General features: G+C 38.1%; 1 protein-coding gene across 1 annotated transcript in view; it reads right to left on the minus strand.

Moving 5' to 3' along the window:
* Nucleotides 1–22,908, minus strand: part of DNAH11 (dynein axonemal heavy chain 11) — a 372,691-nt gene that overhangs the window by 341,060 nt on the left and 8,723 nt on the right. The window contains exons 3-6 of the mRNA XM_071215123.1: nt 18,129–18,325; nt 17,234–17,423; nt 16,368–16,467; nt 1,562–1,773 (exon numbers count right to left, since the gene is read on the minus strand). Of these exons, the coding sequence (XP_071071224.1) occupies nt 1,562–1,773; nt 16,368–16,467; nt 17,234–17,423; nt 18,129–18,325 (699 nt within the window). The remainder of the gene's footprint in view (nt 1–1,561; nt 1,774–16,367; nt 16,468–17,233; nt 17,424–18,128; nt 18,326–22,908) is intronic.

Here is a 22,908-nt window from a genome sequence, read left to right on the forward strand (position 1 = left end):
AAATACGTAATATTCTCTATTATGGATACAAGAAGAGTGGGTGTTCACATAAAAAGGAAGAGAAAGTCAAAATAAGCAGTATTTCTCTTTCTCTCTCTCTCTCTCTCTCTTAAACATTTTGGAAGTTAAAGTCAGGTGATGGACTAGAGAAACTACCAAAAAAGAGACATTTGTAAGGATTAACAGTGAATCAAAATTCTTTCAAGATGATCTTTTGATACAATTCCACTTGTGTTTCTTAGGATAAATATATTTACCAAATACTCTTAATTCTACTTTCTTAGAGTTTTCCATCAGCCCAAGTTCCTTTTAGAAACCAAAAGGAATGCTACAAAGTAGGTACGATACATTCATGACTTTTACTCCAACCCACCTTAAAATCTCTTGAAGAAAGGTAGGCTATTAAAAACCAAGATCCAGCCCTCATGCACAACTGAGCAGAGTCAGAGAGACAGATAAAGCAGATACAACCCCCAGATATTGGTTCCTTTGAGGGCTAAAGAGACCCATGGGAGTTATGGTCATGGCCGATGGGGTTAACTACCAGGGCAGATGGCCCCTCTTTGGAAATGGTGTTTATGTGTGATGAATCTGGACTCAGATGGGATCTCCCTTCATAAGACTTTCATGCTAATGTGCTGGAGGTGCAGTTAATGTTGGGGTTTAAGATATATTTAGGGGATTTGAATCTCTGGACTGACAATGTGATAGCCAGATCCTGAGCCTCAACAGACTCCAGCACCTACAATCTGATTTATTGGACTTACCACACTCAGCTAAGATGGAGTTGAAGAAGGACAACCACCACACCATGGAGCCTAGAGTGATTACAACTGAAAACGGGAGGATTGCATCCAGCATCCAGGTGGAATCTGACCCTCCTCTTGACATAGAGGTGCAATGGACACAACCAATCCAATGTCCACATAGAAGAGGTGGCATTGGATTGGGAAAAGTGGACATAATGGACAAAGGGTATGGGGAAAGGCAGGAAGAGATGAGAGGTGGAGGCGTCTTTGGGACATGGAGCTGCCCTGGATGGTGCTTCAGAGGTAATCACCGGACATTGTAAATCCTCACAGGGCCCACTTGATGGAATAGAGGAGAGTATGGGCCATGATGTGAACCAATGTATATGAGGTGCAGAGGTGCCCAAAGATGTACTTACCAAATCCAATGGATGTGTCATGATAATGGGAACGAGTGTTGTTGGGGGGGGGAGAGGGGGGGTGGGGGGGTGGGGTTGAATGGGACCTCACATATATATTTTTAATGTAATATTATTACAAAGTCAATAAAAAATAAAAAAATTAAAAAAAAAAAAAAAAAAAAACCAAGATCCAGCAGGAACCTGTCCTCTGACCATGTCTCACTTATTTCTACAGCTCTCTCTCCATTTAGGAAAAAAGAAGACATTTCACCTTTGTTATCATAAACTTCCTTTCAGAAAAAAAAAAAAAACTATTCTGACTAGGGACCACAATTACTTATTCTTTGCTGCTCTAACAGAACCTACTGCATAGTGATGGTTCTTACGGCTCCTAATTTTTGTGCTACATACCTGATCAATGAAGAGATTACAAAACTCTTGTAATAAAACTATAACCCGAGCAGGGGTATTATAAAATGTGGAATGACTCCAGATCAGACAGATGGTATGAAATAATGGGGCAATTAATATGTGAGTCTGTGGAAATTCTGTCTCCTGGAGACGCTGAATATGTCTCCTCAGTGGACTCAGATAGAGGTCTACATCTTGGGCTTCGAGCAGAGCTGGAAAAAAAGATAACTACAGTTAATACAATGCAGTTATGACTTTCCAAATTCACTTTCCAAATTCAAGAGAATAATATAAAACAATATAGCTTTACTTAAAGGTTATCATGGTTTTTACTTTTTATTTTGAAATATTTCATAGGTACAGAAAAGTTGTATGAATAGTAAAATGGATACCCATATATTCTTTACCCAGATTTACCTATTAATAGTTTGCCCAATTTGCTTCATCTATTGCTCTCAGACAGATAGAAGCATATTTTTTTCTGAACTTTCTTCTTTAATAGAGAAATTGTACATTTACAGAATAAACATGCATAAAATACAGGATTCCCATACACCACCCACAACCCACACCTTGTACTGGTGTGGAATATTTGTTAACAATTGATGAAAACACATTTTTATAATTGTACTGTTAATTTTAAAGTCCATGTTTTAACTTAGGGTTCACTGCTTGTGTAGTGTAGTTCCATGTATTTTTTTTAATTTATTTTCTATTCTGTTACCATATATACAACCTAACATTTCTCCTTTAAATCATATTCAGGTGTATGTTTCAGTGCTGTTAATTGCATTTGCAGTGTTGTGCTCCATCACAACCATTCATTAACAAAACATTTCCATCAAATACAAATAAGAAACCTGCAAACTTCTCATTCCATATTCCCACCCCTGGAACGGGAGGTCCCTGGTAACCTATATACTAGATTCTGACTCCATGAGTTTGCTTATTCTAATTTTTTCTCATTTGTGAGATGATGCAATATTTTTCCTCTTATGTCTGGCATGATGTCTTCAAGGCTCATCCATGTTGTCACATGCATCAACACTTCATTCCTTTTAACAGCTGAATAATACTCTACTTTTTGATAGACCACATTTTATTTATCCGTTCATTGGTTGATGGACAATTGGGTTGCTTCCATCTTTTGGCAATTATTAATCATCTTGCTATGACCATCAGTATGGAAATATTTATTTGAATCCCTGATTTTCAGTTCTTTGGGGCATATACCTAGCAGTAGGATTGCAGGGTCATTTGGTAGCTCTACGCTTAATTTTCTGAGGAACTGTCCATGTGCTTCTTTTTCTCTGCAAATGGAGAGCACGTTTCCCCAGCACTATTCGTTGAAGAGACAATTCTTTCCCAATTCAGTAGTCTTTGCCTCTTTGTCAATAATCCGTTGGCTGTACTTGTGACAGGTAATTTCTGAGCTTTCAATTCTATGCCATTGCTATATTTCTGTCCTTCTGCCAGTGCCATGCTGTTTTGATTACTGTGGCTTTGTAATAAGTTTTAAGTTCAAGAAGCGTGAGTCCTCCAACTTCATTCTTCTTTTTAAAGATGGCTTTTGCTGTTTGGAGCCCCTTGCCTTTCAAATAAAGTTGTTGATTAACTTTTCCATTTCTGCAAAATAGGCCGTTGAAATTTTTATTGGGATTAATTGCTTTGGGTAGTACTGGCATCTTAATGACATTTAGTGTTTCAATCCATAAACACTGAATGTCCTTTCATTCATTTAGGTCTTCTCTAACTCTTTTAGCAATGTTTTATAGTTTTCTGCACACAAGTCTTTTATATCCTTGGATAGATTTATTCATATATCAGATTCTTTTAGATGCTGTTTTGAGAGGAAATTTTTTCTTGATTTCTTCTTCTGATTGTTCATTGCTTATGTATAACAACACTACTGGTTTCTGAGTGTTGATCTCACACCCCTTAGCTCGATTCATTTATTAGCTCTAGGAGCACTATCTTGGAATTTTCCAGATTTTTTGTATACATGATCATATCATATGCAAATGGGGTAAGTTTTACTTCTTCCTTTCCAATTTGGATGCCTTTTATTTCTGTTTCTTGCCTAATTGCTCTGGCAAGAATTTTCACTACAATTTTGACTAACAGTGATAACAATGAGCATCCTTGTCTTGTTCCTGATCTTAGAGAGGGGAAGCTTTCAATCTTTCACCATTAAATAGGATGCTAGCTGTGGACTTTTCATATATGCCCTTTATCATGTTGAGGAAGATTCCTTCTATTCTGAGTGTTTCAAGTGTTTTTATCATGAAGGGCTGCTGGATTTTATCAAATTCCTTTTCTGCATCAACTGAGATGACCATGTGGTTTTATCCCCTTAATTCTGTTAATGTATTATTTTTTTAATGCTGAACCACACCTGCATTATTCCCATTTGATCAAGGTGTATAATTCATTTATTATGTTGTTGGATTGGGTTTACTCATATTTTGTTAAAGATTTTAGCTAAAGGCTTCTCAATAGTACTGATCTTTTCAAAAAACCAACTTTTGGTTTTGTTAATTCTATTGTTTCTCTTTTGTTGCCTATTTCATTTATCTCTAATTTTTATTTGCTTCTTTCTGCTCGCTTTGGTTTTAGTATATCATTCTTTTTCTAGTTCTTCCAGTTTGGAAGCTAGTTCTCTGATTTGAAGTCTTCTCTTTTTGAATATAAACATTTAGAACTATAAATTTCCCTCTTAGCACTGCCTTTGCTGCCTCCCATAAGTTTTGGTATATTATATTTTCATTTTCATTAGTTTCATGGTATTTCCTAATTTTGCTTCATTTCCTCTTTGACCAATTGGTTATTTAACAGTATGTTGTTTAATTTCCAAATATTTGTGAATTTTCCCTTTCTCCCTCTGTTATTGATTTCTAGCTTCATTATGCTGTGGTTGGAGGATATACATCATATTATTTCAATATTTTTTAAATTTATTGAGATACGTTTTATGACCCAATATAAGGTGTATCCTGGAGAATGATTTTCCATGTTGTTGTTTGTTTTTTAGAAAAAATGTATACTCTGCTTGGTAGGGTGTTCTACCTACATCTGTTAAGTGTAGTTGGTTAGGGTATCATTCATGTCCTCTATTTCCTTGTTGAGATGTTCTATCCATTTTTGGGAGTGGTGTTTTAAAGTATTCTTCTACTAAGTAGAACCTTCAATTTCTCCCTTCAAATTTGTCAGTACTTGTTTCATATATTTTGGGGTTCTGCTGTTAGATGCATAGATATTTATAATTGTTACATCTTTCTGTTGAATTGTCCCCTTGGCTGGAAGTTGTTTTCTTTCAGCACTTTAAGTATTCCAACCCACTGCCTTCTTGCCTCCATAGTTTCTGATGAGAAATCAGCATTCAATCTAATTGGAACTCCCCTGTATTAACACGTTGATTTTTTCTTGCAGCTTTTATAATTCTCGCCTTCTCATTTGCATTTGATAATGTGATCAATATAAGACAGGGTGTAATTTTCTTCATGTTTATCCTGTTTGGTTTTCTCTGGACTTCTTGCATGTGCATATTCATGTCTTTTGTGAAGTTTGGGAAGTTCCCTGTCATTACTTCTTTGAATATTACTTCTGTCCTTCCTTTCTTCTCGTCTTGGGACTCACATAATGCATATATTGGTACACTTGATGGTGTCTTAGAGGTATCTTAGGCTACTATTGTTTTTAATATTTCTTTTTCCTTCCTGCTCCTCGGCTTGTCTTAAAGTCCACTGACTTCTTCTCCTGCCAGCTCCAATCTTGAAACCCTCCTGGGCATTTTTCATTTCACTTATTGTGGTCTTCAACTGCAGTTCTGTTTGGCTCCTTTGTAAAATTTCTATTTCTTTACTAAGATTCTCATATTGCTCATTGTTTCCCTGTATCCTTTAGTTCTTTCTCTGCATTTTTATTGATTTCCTTAAGAATTTTAAGATCATTTTTAAAAGACTTTGTTTGCTAAATCCACATTGTTATCTTCTTTGCTGGTGTTTTTTATATTTTTATCCACTTCCATTGGATGGGCCATCATTTCCTGTTTCTTTGTCTTGTACTCTTTTTTTGCACACTATACATTTTTATATTTTAGAATGTTAACTCTAGGACATATTCCCTGAGATGTCCACTTCTTGGTTTTGTAACCAGATGGTGATAAAACAGAGATTTTATTGAGCTTCTGCCAGGAAGGTATGCCCAAGGCAAAAGCATGTGCAGGGTTTTCCCTATATTTCTGGGCCTCTGTCTTGTCTTGGGCTTTTGCTTGTTATTTGTTTTGGATTCCCCTTCTTTACAGAAGTATGATTATCCCTGCTTTTTACAGCAGACAGACCTCCCTCTCCCAGTTGTCTGAAGCCAGCAAGTCTATGTCCCAGACCATCCACCTCTACATAGTTTTTTACAATCCTTTCACTGTATCAAGATGCCTTTGTGTGGAGAGCAAATTCTGGGAGGAGGTGCACTTTGGGGAGGACTTTCCTAAGTCAATATTTCCTGGTAAAAACAGGGCCAGGGGTCCAAAGTACCATAGGTTAGGGATCAGGAAAGACACCAAGAGCTTCTCCAATGGCTCCCCAAAGCTGAGCTTTCCTGGCCTAGACAGCATGTGCAACTCCTCAGGTAAATGTCCCGCACATCCCTGAGGAAGCATCATGTCTTTAAATCTCCACTGCCTCTGCCCTGTTCAAAGAGGACTGGAACAATGGTTGCCACTGCCTTTTTCTGAGATGGGGTTGAAACAACAGCTGCACTCAGAGCCTGACCCCCAGCATTCCAGATTCCCTAATCAAAATCCATGGTCAGTGATCAGCTGTGCCCACCTTTGTTCTAGGGGAGAAGGATTTTTATGTCCTTTTCTTTCACCAGCAAGCCAGGCAGGGATTGGATCCCACACTGGCCTGCCACAAGAGTGGAGATGGGTGCTGTTGGCACCATGTAGAGAGGGCAATTTAATATATTTTCCATAATTTATCAGCCTCTTCCTCCCATTCTTCCCTGGATGCTGTACAGTGTTCTTCTGGCCTCCAGAATTTCAAAATAGTTGTTTCAGACAGTTCCTGCCCATTTAATAGCTGTTTTGGTGGAAGGACAAGTCCTGGAGACCCTTAATCTTCCTTAATCTTCCAAAATATGTAGTACTTTGTGTCTCATTTCTTCCACTTAATTTTTTTTTTTTTTTTACAATTGATGGAACTATATTAATTTACTACTATTTCCTATAGTTCACACTTTGCTTTAGGTATATTTTTGCCTAGTACCACCCTATTACTAACATCTTATAATATTAACATACATTAGTTCTGATTCATGGAAAGTATTCTTATATTTTTATTATTAACCACTCATTATCCACAAGAGGATTCACTATGCTACATGGTCTCATGTTTCATCCTTTAAATTTACTTCCTTTAAATTTAAATTTACTTCCTTTAAATCCTTTAAATTTAAATACCCTAAATTTTCAATTTCAACCACATATCAGCACAGCTAATTATTCACTACAATGTGTTACTATCACCCCTACCCATTTCTGAACAATTACAAGTAACCTTATTAAAAATTCTATACAAATTTAGTCTCACTTCCCCATTCTCTAACCTCATTCTATCTTCTGGTGATCTTTATTCCAGCTATCAACTCCATGACTTCGCTCATTATACTTAGTTCATAAAACTAAGATCGTACAATATTTGTCCTTTTATGTCTGGCTTCCTTCATTCAGTATAATGCCCTCAAGGTTCACCCGTGTTGTTATATATGCATCACAAGTTCATTTCTTATTATAGCTGAATATTATTCCATTGTGTGTATATATCCCAGTTTGTTACTCATCAATTGATGGGCACTTTGGTTGTTTTCATCTTTTGGCAACTGTGAATAATTTTGCTATGAACATCGGTGTCCAGATGTTTGTTCATATCCCTACTTTGTTCTTCTGAGTTTATACCTACTAGTGGTATTGCCAGGTGACAGGGAAAATCTATTAATATATTTAACATCTTTAGAAACTGCCAATCTTCCACAGTGGCTGCTCCATTCTACATCCCTACCAACAGAGAATAAGCATTCCTATTTCCCCACATCCTTTCCAACACCTGTAGTTTTCTGTTTTGTTAACAGTGGCCATGCTACTGGATATAAAATGATATCTCATTGTAGTTTTGATCTGCATTTCCCTAATAGCTAGTGATGTAGAACATCTTTCCATGTATTTTCTTGTCATTTGTATTTCTTCTTTGGAACAATGTCTATTTAAGTCTTTTGCCCATTTCTTATTGGGCTGTTTCTCCCTTAATTGTTGAGGTATAGGCTCTCTTTATATAACATAGCTATTTAATCCTTATCAAACTCTTATACTAATGGCCTACACAGCATGTGCAACTCCTCAGGTAAATGTCCCCCACATCCCTGAGGAAGCATCATGTCTTTAAATCTCCACAGCCTCTGCCCTGTTCAAAGAGGACTGGAACAATGGTTGCCACTGCCTTTTTCTGAGATGGGGTTGAAACAACAGCTGCACTCAGAGCCTGACCCCCAGCATTCCAGATTCCCTAATCAAAATCCATGGTCAGTGATCAGCTGTGCCCACCCTTTTGCTGAGGTCTTGTATTTCTTCCTTCATCAGTGTTGGTTGGTTATGTGTTTCTAAGAATTTGTGTATTTCATCTAGGTTGTCTAATTTGATGGTATACAGTTTTCATGATATCCTCTTATGATCTTTATTTCTGTGTGTTCAGTAGTAATTTCCCCATTTCTGATTTTATTTGCACCTTCTTCTTTGTTAGCCCAGCTAAGGGTTTGCCAATTTCACTGATCTTCTCAAAGAAGCAGCTTTTGGTTTTCTTGATTCTATTGTGGCTTTTTTGTTGTTCTCAATTTATTTCTGCCATGATCTTTGTTATTTCTTTCCTTCTGCCTTATTTAGGATTTGTTTGCTGTTCTTTTTCTAGTTCCTCCAAAGGTGTTCAGTTAGGTCTTTGATTTTAGCTCTTTTCTTGCTTTAATTCAGGTATTTAGGGCTACAATTTCACTCTTAGCATAGCCATCACTGCATCCCATATGTTTTTTTTTAAATTTCTCTCCCCTCCCCCACCCCGTCCCGGTTGTCTGTTCTCTGCGTCTATTTGCTGCATCTTCTAGTCCACTTCTGTTGTTGTCAGCGGCATGGGAATCTGTTTCTTTTTGTTGCGTCATCTCGTTGTGTCAGCTGTGTGTGTGGCATCATTCTTGGGCAGGCTGGACTTTCTTCCATGCTGGGCGGCTCTCCTTACGGGGTGCACTCCTTGCGCGTGGGGCTCCCCTACGCGGGGGACACCCCTGCGTGGCAGGGCACTCCTTGCACACATCAGCACTTGTGTGGGCCAGCTGCATACAGGTCAAGGAGGCCCGGGTTTGAACCACAGACCTCCCATGTGATAGGCAGACGCCCTATCCACTGGGCCAAGTCCACTTCCCTGCATTCCATAGGTTTTAATATGTTGTGTTCTCATTGTCACTTGTCTCAAGATATTTAATGATCTTTCTTGAAATTTCTTCTTTGACCCACTGATTAAGGGTGTGTTGTTTAGGATCTCACTGACTGCCACAGTAAATACTGCCTCAGATAGCAGGGCTCCTGAGGCCTGTAGAAACATCCAGACACTATAGGCAGGGGAGACAACTCAGGAGTTTGGTGCCCTGCCAGTAGGCCTTACCTTGGAATTTATGCTCCCCAAAGTGACAGAGTTGGACTCATTTGTCGTTTCCCTACACATGGCTCTTCTGCTCCTTCTATTTGAACCTATAGTCATTATTATACTTGATAGGTGTATGTTCAAGAGCCTTAAATCTTTGGTCCATCCATGTGCCAGTTGAGCCCCGAATCTCAGCAGTGTTACACTTACTCTCACCCAGAACAGCTAACAAGGTGATGATGATGGATAACACCTACCCTAAGGAACAGAGAGTGTCTCCAACTGCAAGCAAGATAGTTCCATCCATCTGCCTAATGGGATCTAAGTGCCCTCTCAATCAGTGGTGGAGTGGGCATCATCATCCCCAAATCCTCAAGCTTGGGGAATGAACAATGGACTATAGTACACTTACCATTATTCTACTATAGACTTTATTGTTATTCTAGCAATGGAAAAACTTTTATCATGGATATGGAGGCAATGGTCACCAAAGGTTCTGAGGGGAGGGAGAGGGAAAAGCGGGTTTAATATAGGGGCATTTTTGGGACATTGGAATTGTCTTGCATGACTTTGCAATGACAGATACAGGTCATTATATATTTTGTCATAACTTACAAAATTGTGTGGGACAGAGTGTTAACTATAATGTAAACTATAATTCACAGTTAGTGGCAATGCTTTAATATGTGTTCGTCAATTGTAACAAATGTACCACACTACTGGAGGATGTCGTTAATATGGGAACGTGTGGGAGGGGGAGGGAGGGGGACATGTGGGAATTCTCTATATTTTTTATGTAACTTTTACATAATCTAAAGTTTCTTTAAAATATTTTTTTTAAAAAAGAGTGTGTTTAGCCTCCATATATTGGTGAATTTTCCCACTCTGCCTATTATTGATTTCCAGCTTCATTCCATTATGATCAGAAAATGTACTTTGTATAATCTCAATCACTTTAAAATTATTGAGACCTGACTGGTTACCCAACATATGGTCAATCGTGGAGAAAGACCCATGAGCACTTGAAAAAAATGTATATGCTGCTGATCTGGAAAGCAATGTTCTAATTATGGCTATTAGGGCTAGTTAATATAATAGTTTATCATATCATTCAAGTTCTCTGTTTCCTTGTTGATCCTTTACTTGTTCTATCTATTGATGTGAGTGGCAGACTGAAGTCTCCAACTACTTTTGCAGAGACAATTATTTCTCCCATCAGCTTTGCCTGTGTTTGCCTCATGTGATTTTCGGCAACCTGATTAGGTACACAAATATATGATTATTTCTTCCTGGTGGATCGTCCTTCTTTATCTCTTATAAAGTTTTGCATTTAAAGTCGTTTTGTCTGATATTAGTATAGCCACCTTCTTTTTTTCACTTTGGTGTGGAATATCATTTTCCAAACTTTCAACCTATTTCTGTCCTTGGATCTAAGGCAAGTCTTGTGTAGACAGCATATAAATGGCTCATATTTTTTAATCCATTCTGCCAGTCTATATCTTTTGATTGGAGAGTTTAACCCATTAATATTCAATGTTATTACTGTAAAGGCATTTCAACCATTTTGTCCTTTGGCTTTCATATGTCGTATCTTATTTTTGTCCTTTTACCCTTTGGTTACCCTTTCTGATAATCTTCATTTCTACTCTCTCCTGCAAGCCTCTGTCTCCTCTCCTTTCCTTTCAAACTGTAGAACTTCCCTTAGTATTTTTGTAGGGCTCACCTCTTGTTAACAAACTCTATTAATAGTTATTACTTTTTTATCTGTGAATATTTTCAACTCACCCTCATTTTTGAAGGACAATTCTAACAGATAAAGAATGCTTGGCTGGCAGTTTTTCTTTTTCAGTGTTTTAAATATATTATACCTTTGCCTTCTCACTTCCATGGTTTCTGATGAGAAATCTGCACTAAGTTTTACTGGACATCCCCTGTATCTGGACATCCCCTGGGACTGACTGCTTTTCTCTTGCTGCTTTCAGAATTCTCTCTTTATCTTTGGAATTTGACTTTCTGATAAGTATGTGTCTTAGAGTAGGCTGCTGTTCAGATTTATTCTGTTTGGAGTAGGTTGCTTTTCTTGGGCATGCATTTTTATGTCTTTAGTCAGAGTTGGGAAACTTTCAGCCATTCCTCAAATATTTTTTCTGCCCTTTTCCCTTCTCTTATCTTTCTGGAACTCTTGTGATTGTATGTTAGTGTGATTTGTACTCTCATTCAATTCCCTGAGCCCCTGTTCAATTTTTTCCATTCTTTATTCTTCTGAATTTCCTATTTCAGGTGTCTTGTCCTCTAGCTTGCTGATTGTTTCTTCTTCCAGTTAAAATGCAGTTTTATACCTCTAATGTATTTTTTATCTCATCCATCATGTCTTTCATTCCCATAAGCTGTTATATTTCTGTTCAAGCTTTTAAATTCTTCTTTATGCTCATCCAGTGTCTTCTTAGTATCCTTAATCTCTCTAGTCATATTTTCTTTCAATTCCGTGAACTGATTTAGGAGATTTGTTTGAACATCACTGAACATCACTGAACACTTGTTTCAAATCCTGTGTCTCATCTGGCATTTTAATTTATTTCTTTGACTGGGCCACATTTTCTTGTTCCTTAGTATGACTTGTGATTTTTTGGTCATGTCAAAAATCTGATTATGATGTTAAGTTTACTGTGATGGTCAGTTTCTCTCTATTGCCTAGGGTTTTATTGTTGACTGGTTTTGTGTTACAGCTCTACTTTGATTCTTGGTTCAACTTATCCTAGATATTTAAAATTGCTCACATTTAACTGATCAAAACAGGACCATGTTTTGGGGTGCAGACCAGTTTCCAAGGGTCATGAGAGGAGGACAGTAAAACAACAAAAATCCTCTTTTTGTTTCCTTTAGAATTCCTGGTGCGTACTTTCCTGGCCTGCCAGCAGATGATGTTCTTTAGGGAAACATTTCCCCTCAGCCCTAGGCAGGAGTTTGATTAATCCAACCTCCACCAGACAGTCCCAAAAGAATGACCACAGAAGTTCCCCTCTCTTGGTCTGCTATAGCCACAATGTAGAGTCAGCCCCACAGTCCAAACTTGGACTGTACGGGAGAGCAATATATTAATATTCTTCTATCAATGGTTAAAAAAATAAAGGATGTATGCTAAGTGAAAGAAGCTAGATGCAAACTACTACATATTGTTAGACTCCATCTATACAAAATGTAAATATAAATAAATTTATAGACAGAAATAGATTAAGAGTTTTTATGGGGAGAAGGATAGAAGGACTAGAAGGTAACTACTAAGGGGTAGGTGGCTTTTCTTTTTGGAGTAATGATAATGCTCTAATACTGATTACAGTGATGAATACACAACTGTGATTATACCAAAACCCACTGATTGTACACTTTAGATGGATTGTATGGTTTATGAATGTTTCAATAAAATTGATAAAAAATGTAAAAAACTGGTTCTTTAAAACAACCCAAGTGTCCATCCACAGAGGAATGGATAAACAAAATGTGTTATAAACATACAGTGATATTATTCAGCCATAAAAAGGGAATGAAGTACTGATACATGCTACGACATGGATGAAACTTGAGAATCGTATGCTAAGAGAAATAAGCCAGACACAAAAGGACAAATATTGTATGATTCTATTTACATAAAATACCTAGAATAGTCATGTTCACAGAGACAGAAAGTAGATTAGAAGTTACTATGGGCTGGGGAAGAATGAAGAGTGTATTAGTTAGGGTTCTCCAGGGAAACAGAACTGACAGGAGATACATATATAGTGTAAATATTATGAGATTTACTTTAGGAATTGACTCGTGTGACTGTGGGAATGGGCAAGTCCAAACTCTATATGGCAGACCGCAAGCTGGGAACTATGATGAAGGCTTACAATGAATTCCCTAGGAGAAGCTGGCTGGCTGAAATAGATAGAAATTCTTCCTTCTCTGTCCCTTTCAGTCCAGGCTGGCAGAGTTCCCACTTGCATACATTTTACAAAAAAACTTGTCAGCTTTGTGTGCAGTTCACAGGGGTCCAAATCATCCTACAGAAGGACTTTCCACAGGTCCTTCCTGGATAACTGCACCTCCAATACTAACTTCCACTGAAATGGCAGACTGGATCCATATTCAACCACACTCTCTTTAGCAAAGGGTTGTACAGTTAAACCCTCACATGAAGCCCTGTCTGCTGGGTACTGACTTCCCAAAAGCTCAGAGCCATCCATAATAGAGCTGCTTCTGGCCCTTATCTCAGAGCACACCATCTGGATAGGTTTAGAATCTTCCAAACCACCAATTTTTGGTTTCTTTGTGTTTAAGAGTTCAGTTCTCAGCTTATCTCTACCCTCTCACACTTCACTATAAGCTGCAAGCAGAAACCAGGCTGCACCTTCCACACTTAGTTGGAAATCTCAGCTAAAATCGACGTTCATCACTTCAAGTTCTGCCTTCCTTCCAATATCAGAACTCAACTTCACCAAGTTCTCTGCCACTTTAAAACAAGAATTGCCTTTCCTCCAGTTTCCAATAACACATACATCATTACCTTCAAAGCCCTCATTAGAAGTACCTTTAGCATTCATCTTTTTACCAACAGTGCATCTATCAAGCACCTCACAATTCTTTCAGTCTCTACCCATTCCCCAATTCCAAAGCAATTTCTACATATTGTTTTTTGGTATTAACAATGGCAGCACCCCACTGTTTCAGTTTCCTGGCTGCTGAAGCAAATGCCATGCAATGGGTTGGCTTAAACAACGGGAACTTATTGGCTGATGGTTTTGAGGCTAGAGGAAGTCCAAAATCAAAGCATCATCAAGATAATGCTTTCTCCCAGAAGACTGGAGCATTCTGGGGCTACTGGGGATCCTTGGTCCTTAGCTCTTCTGTCACATGGCAAGACACATGGCGACCTCTCTGGCTTCTCCCCTTTCTTCCAGGTTCAGTTGTTTTCAATTTCTGGCTGCTCCCTCTGGCTTTCACTCTGCTTATAAAGGACTCTCATAATCCAGATTAAAGCCCAATCTGACTCATTTGGGTTACACCTTAACTGAAGCAATATCTTGAACAGGTCTATTTACAGTGGGTCCATACCCACAGAAATGGATTGAACATGTTTTCTGGGGTACATAACACTCCAATGCCACCATAGGGAGTTACTGCTTAATGGGAACAGAGTTTCTGTTTGGGGTGATAAAAACGTTTTGGTAATTAATGATAGTGATGGTCATATAATACTGTGAGTGTAACCAGTATCACTAAATTGTAAACTTAAAATGGAAAATTTTATTATGTATATGTGTTAAGCACAGTAAAATTAAAAAAAAAAAAAAAAAAAAAAAAAAAAAAAACTGGTCCTTTTAATGTACCCTAAATGGGTATCCATCAAACCCCACCTCAAAGCTCTAGCTAAGATATACTTAAAAACAACCTGATTAACTTTCTGGCTGTTTGTTTACCAGGACTCAGGGGGTACCTATCCCTGTTCCTCCTTTTGACATGTAACCTATTAGTCTATTTACCTAACAATAAAGACCTGGGAAGAAAGAGAAGGTTTTTTGTCTCCAACATGTCCTCATGTTTTGAAATTAGTGCATTTTCACCCATGTTAATTTCAAAATCAAATAACTGCCTCCAATAGTTAAGCTCCCCCTAAAATGGGATAAACATATCTTGTGACTTCACAGGGTCTCATATGTGTTTGAAATGGGGGTTCTATCTCTGACAATGGATTGGGGCCACCTGTTCTACTGAAAGAGTTTTTTCTGACCCCTGAGATTCAGTCCTGTAGAAACTTTATCTGCAGAAAATTTCATCTTTTACTAAAAGAAAAATGCAAACAGTTTCTATTTACTGAGGGCACAGTGTGCCCAGTATTTTTTAATTGTAGATGACATCTCTAATCCAGGGGATCTCAACCAGAGGCAATATTTGCTTCCAGGGGACATTTGGCAATGTCTGGAGACATTTTTGGGGGTCACAATTCAGAGGGCACTACTGGCATCTAGTGGGTACAGGACAGGGATGCTGCCAAACAGCCAATGATGTAGCGAACAACCCTGCTCCCCAACCCCAACGAAGAACTACCTGGCCCAAAATGTCGATCATGACAAGGTTGGGAAATGCTGCTCTAATCCTTGCAACAGTTCTGCAAGGAAGGCGCTGATATGCCAATGTGACTGATGAAAAAGCAGAGGCTCAGCAAATTGAAAATGTTAAGTGGAACTAGGACAGGAATCCTGGTCTAACAGAACCCCACGTTCAAATAGTCCCCCTTATCTATGCCATCTTTTCAAGCAGAAAAGTGTAAAGAGCTAGCAAAGCATTTCCAAGGTAGATTTTAAGTATTCCCCAACCTTCCAAATGCCACATAGGAAAAAAATAATTAAAAAGTTATTTTCCAATGCTAGAAATGAGAGTAAAAAGCTGTTGGTTCATATTGCCCAGTACCATTTTATCATTTAAAACATCAGTATTGTATATATCCTATTTGCTCAAATATGCTTAAGAATCTTGAACAGAAATCAAAAACTAGGGATAGTGGCTAAACAGGGGTGGGTGAAACTAGGCATTTGGAGATCAAGGAAAGGAAGGAGACTTTTCACTGGATACATCGTTATAATTTGTGTTCTTCAGCAATGCACATGTATTACCTACTCAAAATTATACAAACCTTCCATTTTGTACCTTTAATTTTCACCAAAGTCTTCAATGTCGGCTGTGAGTGCTTATAAGCTAAATGAGCGACAGATGTCAAGGACAGTCAGAGATTCTCCTGGTGAAAAACTGGACTATTTTGATATAATCATAGCCCAATTGTTGATCAGGAAGCCTCTACCCAGGTTGCTAAACACTAAAGGCCTACCGCTCCACATATATAGTCTCATTAAAACTTTAATTTGGAACCAAACTTTTGATAGGTACCTATTATATACCAGACAAATTAAGAATAGTTTAGTGTAGCTGGAGAACCAGAGCACAAAGGGTGAGATGAATGTATCCCTAGAAGAGCCAAGAGCAACCACTTCATGAACAGCTGATGGTGGCAGAGTAGGTGAGGAGGCTGAGCAGGCAGGCAGGGGCCAGATCAGGAGGGCAGTGACGGCAGGCCAGGGAGCCAAGAGGCTTACCGTGTTCCACAGCCGTGAAAATGTCCTTCAAAGCTGGGTAATAGATGCTTTGTTTAGTTTTCAGGATCTTAACCATTTTGAGGACAACAGGAGCCTGGAGCTAAATTTTTTAAAAAATAATAACTTTCATAAGTATAAGCTATATCAATTACTAAATAAATTATTCCTGTAATAAAATATTTAAATTAGATTCCACTCATGCACAATACATAGTGTATGTGGCACTCAAATGTGTATCTTGTTTCGAGTTGAAAATTTTTTTTAAAAAGGTATTTTCCCCTTAACCTTGTATCTTATTTCACATTATAAATTTTCTTTAAAAAAAAAATCAGTTGGCTCACATATTACTATATATGTTATATATATATATGTAAAATACTAACTTTTCCATATAAAATGTCTTACTGTTTCAGAAAATCTCCAAGAGATGCACAAATGAACATCTTCGATTTTAGAACATTAAGTAACATGTAAGCAAACCCGCAGCAGAATAATCAAAGTGAGCTCTTCTAAAGCTGCATCTCTCCACAAAGCAAGACCCTACTTCTTCCCAAATCATTAAATTGACTAGATTAATTAAATCTTAGTCTTCAATGTTTCCCTGGAGAACCACTCTTTTTCCAATGCTACAAAGTATTTCCAATTATCTCAAATGCTATAAAGATGTTCTCAAAAAGGCAAAACTACCCTCAATCCCCATTAATTTTAAAAGTGCATACCATTTTAGAGTAAGAAAAGAAAATGAACTATTAAGTCATACAAAGAAAGCGTGTTAAATGCTTTAAATTACTGAAAATCACTACTCTAGAGAAAGAATTCTACAACTTCAATAATTTAATTTACAAGCAATTTTTAGATCTACTTACTTGATCATACATGCATAATAGATTCTCTTTCCTCATCTTCCAGAAATCTAGTTCAGTTTGAGGATTTGGGTGAAGACCATTCAGCACAGGCTGCAATGAATTTTTTTCTACAATTTCTTGGATTTGATGTGACCATTTAATAACCACAGATTCAACTGCATGAAGTATTATCCTTTGATTTGAATCTAGCCTATAAACATTGAAATAAAATAATTGAAAGGTGAATCATTTCATCTAAATGAAGCTAGGACTTGAATTCTAATAAGCATTTTGTGTACCCACAAACTCATTTTTTAAATATAAATATTTTAAAATCAGTTATCCATTATTATTATTATAGCCTCAATTTTATATTATTCTTTCACTGGCATGTCTCGAACATTAAAAAAATCATTGTTGGAGAGCGGATGTGGCTCAAGCAGTTGAACGCCCGCCTCCCCCACTGGAGGTCCTGGTTTGGTTCCTGGTATGTCCGGAAAAAATAAACAGGAAAAAAAAACAAACAATAAAAGCAACTCAGGGAAGCTGGTGTGGCCCAGTGGTTGAGCCCTGGCTTCCCACATAGGAGGTCCTGGGTTCAATCCCTGGCCCCAGGTGCCACAAAAACAAACAAACCAAAAAAACCCATTAAGATGGATATTCTTAAAACCGTTTTACTAAAGGAATATTGTTGCTATCATAGCAATTGTTACCATTTTCTTTTTGTACAGTTTGCTTCTAAAAAGTATGCTTTGAAAAGAAATAATACACATGTGTTTCTGCATGTTTTATTTTAAAATAAAACACAATGTAGTTAAACTCTATCTTCTGCTGATAGTTTGCTAAATGTGTGATATTAATTGGGTTTACTGGCTTCTCCATTCTAATATCCTATACATACCATATCATAACTTACTTGTTCTCTGAATAATTCTGATCCAGGTCAATCTTTCCTGCAATAGTAGGAATTGGTAGAAGAGTTCTTCCTGACATTTTGCCCCTAAAAATATGCATTTTATTTTTCATAACTTCTATGTGACGTTCCATATCTTGTGAAATAAAACAGGACCAGGATTTATGGTTGTTCCTATTAGACAGAATTGGCACTAAAATCTAGAGAAAGAGAAGCATTTCAACAAGCAGTTAAATTAATTTATAGATGATGTGCTCCTTCAAAGATTTTCTTGTCATGCTAAATCGGCAACAAAAACACTTAATTTAATAAATATCTGCCTACAACACCAAATCCACAAAGAGGACAGAGTCAGTGACCCATTTAGATGTAATCACTTTGACAGTAATTCTCTTGAAGTAGGAATACTATACTGCTTGTTACTCATTTACTCATTTATCCAGCATTTGCAGAAGGTCCTTATGACCCAACACTACATGAAATAAGCAAAATCACATCAAGTAAACTGTTTTTCTAATACAAACTGAGCACATTGGGAGGTATATTAATGAAATAATCCTTTTGAGTCACATGGAGACTAGGAGTGAATTAATCTTCACAAGCCCTGGGTGGCTTCCCAATGGATTAAAGTTTGGACAGTCAGATGTTTATTCAACCACCTGGATCTTTTTCAGAACTCCCTCAAACATCAAATGGGGGACATCAGTAAAACTACATACTGAACCACCTCAGAAAGTATTACTCTTTGCATTCCCAGAGCCTGTGTTAGGCAATTAGGAAGAGTTTGCTGAATTAACAAAGTTGGTCTCTTCTGGCTTTCCCAACCCTTTCCAACAGGTAGTAATTTTAAAGATTTTTTCATTTTTCTGATATAAACTGTCCAGGTTATATGCATTATACTATAAAATTTTGATTAGCTAAAATGCTCAGATATTAGCTATCCCACCTTTTTAAAAATGTTTTGATAATACAATTGTCTAGTTAACTAAACAAATCTGAAGTTCTTTTTTGTTTTCTAATGGAGTTAAAAGAAATCTCTCCGAAAGTGGACTTGACCCAGTGGATAGAGCGTTCGCCTACCACATGGGAGGTCCGCGGTTCAAACCCCGGGCCTCCTTGACCCGTGTGGAGCTGGCCCATGCGCAGTGCTGATGGCACGCAAGGAGTGCCCTACCATGCAGGGGTGTCCCCCGCGTAGGGGAGCCCCACGCACAAGGAGTGTGCCCTGTAAGGAGAGCCGCCCAGCACGAAACAAAGTGCGGCCTGCCCAGGAATAGTGCTGCGCACACTGAAAGCTGACACAGCAAGATGATGCAACAAAAAGAAATGCAGATTCCTGGTGCCGCTGATAAGGATGGAAGCAGTCACAGAAGAACACACAGTGAATGGACACAAAGAGCAGACAACTGGGGGGGGGGAAGGGAGAGAAATAAAAAATAAATCTTTGAAAAATAAAAAAAAAATTAAAAATAAAAGCTCTCTCCAAACTGTATCATTACATCGTGCTACTAAGCACCAACTCCGTGTCAAGCTAAGAATAAAGATATTAATAAGAAATAGTCCCTGCCCTCAAAGAGCTTAGTGATATAGGACCAAGAAATTACCCTCCTCAACATAAGACTTGTAAGACTTGCCTGACATAGAGGTATGTTCAGGAAAGAACATGCAAACACAGGAAGAAACACCTGCTTCTGGCAGGGAGTGGTGTCAGGGATGATGCATCAAAATAGGCCCTACTTGCTTTGAATCTTTAAGAAGAAAAGGCAGGGCAAAATAGGTGTAGTGTGGGGGCATTTTGGGGTCATTGGGATTGTCCTGAATGATGCTGCCATGACAGATACAAACCATTATTTATCTTGTAATAACTTACAAAATTGTGCAGGAAAGAGTTTAAACTACAATGTAAACTATAATCCACACTCAGTGGCAGTGCTCCAAATGTGCTCATCAATTGTAACAAATATACCACACTAATGATGAAGGACATTGTTAATGTGGGAAAGTGTGGGAGGGGGAGGGAGTGGGCATAAAGGAATCCCCTATATTTTTTATGTAACATTTATGTAATCTAAGTATCTGTAAAAAAATTAAAAGTGGGAGGAAGTGGAAGGGAAGAGGAAGGGGAGGGAGTTCAGACTTGCTGGGCTAAACATGCACTGACCCGCTGGCAAACGGCTTTCTATAGTAAATCCCTGATATAATAGCTTTACCAAAAAGTCAGAAGCAAGGGAAATTCTGGTTACTCAGAATTTACTGGGCACTTTTCAGACTTTATTTACTATTCTGTGGTAAGGTCAACATCCTTTTTAAATTAAATGTCTGTATTACAAATTGCAGATAAAGCTATTGTGAAATTCTGAGCCACCTGCTTTGGAAAAGCAATTATCCAGACAAAGAACTAGCATATCTCTATAAACACAATTTATAACAAATAGACCTGGAATGTACTTGTTAATTATAACAAATTTTTCATCAACAAATTACCTACAAAGTAATTTAATAAACAGGGGTTTGTTTGCTTAGTTGGGCATATTTTTTGTTCATTTCATTTCTGTGGTTTGAAAAATCCAAACTTTCTCTGTAAACCAAAACAATTTAGACTTGTTTACTTAGGTGATATACAACTACAGATAAAAGAGCCCTAATGCATTTGCTGTGGATCCTTTACTTACCTTCATTCTCTTATCCTTTTACAAAAAATGAACTTTTTCTCTTTACAAAAATCAAAGGGTATACATGGCTATTACTGGGAAACATTTTAAAAATACAGGGTTTCTTACATTGGAATATTTATGGATGGGGCCCAAAATAATACTTCCATTTTGGCTTGGAACACTTTCACAATTCTTTCTTTATTATAATACATAATTATAGAAATAATCACCTTTCATTCTATTCTTCATTAAGAATTCTAGACTTCATTAAGACTTCATTCTAGACTTCATTAAGAATGATTACATAATAAAATATAGTTACAAATAATAATATATGGGGACACTAATGTTGAAGGGCAGACCGAGTGTTCAATTTTGAGTATGTCAGGTTTAAGATGTATATTATACACCAAGTAGAGACATCAGGAAGGCATGTAGATGTCCAAGTTTGGTGTTCAGGAGAAAGGTATAAGCTGGAAAGAGAAGTTTGGGAACCCAAAGCACATCATTGTGAACCACTGCTCATCACTGTATATCTTAGTCAAACTCCAAAGATTTTACAAGATTAAATATAAATGAAGAAGTCAGATAGGTCATTCAAATAATAAAAAAAATAAATATGAAGTCTACAACGACATTTTCAACTTTTGGTTCAAACACTTGGTTCATTCCTTCCACTCTTTATCCTATATGAGTACCATATGGGAACTCCTCAACACTTTTCAGTCCAGTTGCGATCCCAGTAACATGATCTTTTCTTTACTTCCCAGCTGAGTCACTCACTTGCTCGCCCTAATCTTTGATCCTGCAAAGATCTCTACCCTTGTGGAAGAAGGCTTAACAAAAGAAGAGGTATATGAGGAAAAGACGAGCAGGACATGAAGGGGTTTGATGAGTGGATATTTAGGGAAGAGTGTTCCAGGTAGGGGAATTGACAAGAACAGCCAAGGGGCAGGGGCAAAAGCCCTGGGGCTAGAGTGTGTCTGAGGTGGTTAAGGAAAAGGAAGCTAAGTGAGAAAGTAGTAAGAAATAAGTTTAGAGAAGTCAGGTCACAGAGATTTTAGTCTAGTGCTTCTCAGCCTTTAGCAAGCAAAAGAACACCTGGGGCGTCTGATTCAACAGCTCTGCTTGAACTTCTGTGGTTCTAGCATTTCCCAGATCATGTCAATGATGCTGATCCACAGTGAGCCACACAGCAAAGTAGAGACCACTGTAAGCATTCTGACCCTTATTTTCTGAGTATCAGGGAAGGCAATGCACTGAGCAGAGAAGAGACAGGTTCTGACTTAAGTTTCAATGACAATCACTCTAGGTACTGTGTTTCACAAGATGGGAGCCATGACAGAAACAGGGGGACCTAAAAAGAGGTGACTGCCCTTAACCCAGGTGAGAGAGAATAGTAATTTAGACCAGGGTGGAAGCAGTGGAGGTGAGAGGGTAACTGATTCCTAACACTTGTATGATTTCTTGACAAAACGAGACGTGCAAGAAAAGGAGTCGAGGATGAATCTGAGGGTTTCTGGCTTGAGCAACTTGAAGACTGGAATTCACATCATGGGCACACCACAGGTAACACAGGTTGTGGAAGCAAATCAGAAGCTCATGCCTGTTACCTGGAGTTTCGGAGAGATCCAGGCTGAAGAGAGAAGCTTGGGAGTGCTTTAGAACATAATTGTAAACCACTGTTAATCAGCCAATCATGCTAACTTTGGTGTATACTGAGCAAAGACAAGCTTTGGAAAGTTTTAACCTAAAACTCTACTGCCCGTGGGAGTTCCAGGAAGACAGCATTGGAGTAGGCAGGCAGGTCTCAACTCTCTCACAAAAACAGTGGAAAAAAGGCCAAAGGTGTGCAACAGAACTGCTTTGGGGGTTAGCAGACCAGGACAGGGCTGTGCAACTACCAGGAGGGTGAGGGGCAGATAGACAAAAAGTCTGAAACGATACACGTTGAGTTACAGATAGACAAAAAGTCTGAAACAATACACGTTGAGTTACAAAACCCCCACAGCAGCCAGGAAGGGTGCTCCTCCCCCACTCTCAAGACATTAAGTTGGGGCCAAACCCCTGGCTCACTGCAGCTGACAGAGGGGAACAGATATCTTCCTGTCAGCTGTTACAAGGGAAGA

Source organism: Dasypus novemcinctus, chromosome 5 (genome assembly GCF_030445035.2).
Source record: "Dasypus novemcinctus isolate mDasNov1 chromosome 5, mDasNov1.1.hap2, whole genome shotgun sequence".
Lineage (NCBI taxonomy): Eukaryota > Metazoa > Chordata > Mammalia > Cingulata > Dasypodidae > Dasypus > Dasypus novemcinctus.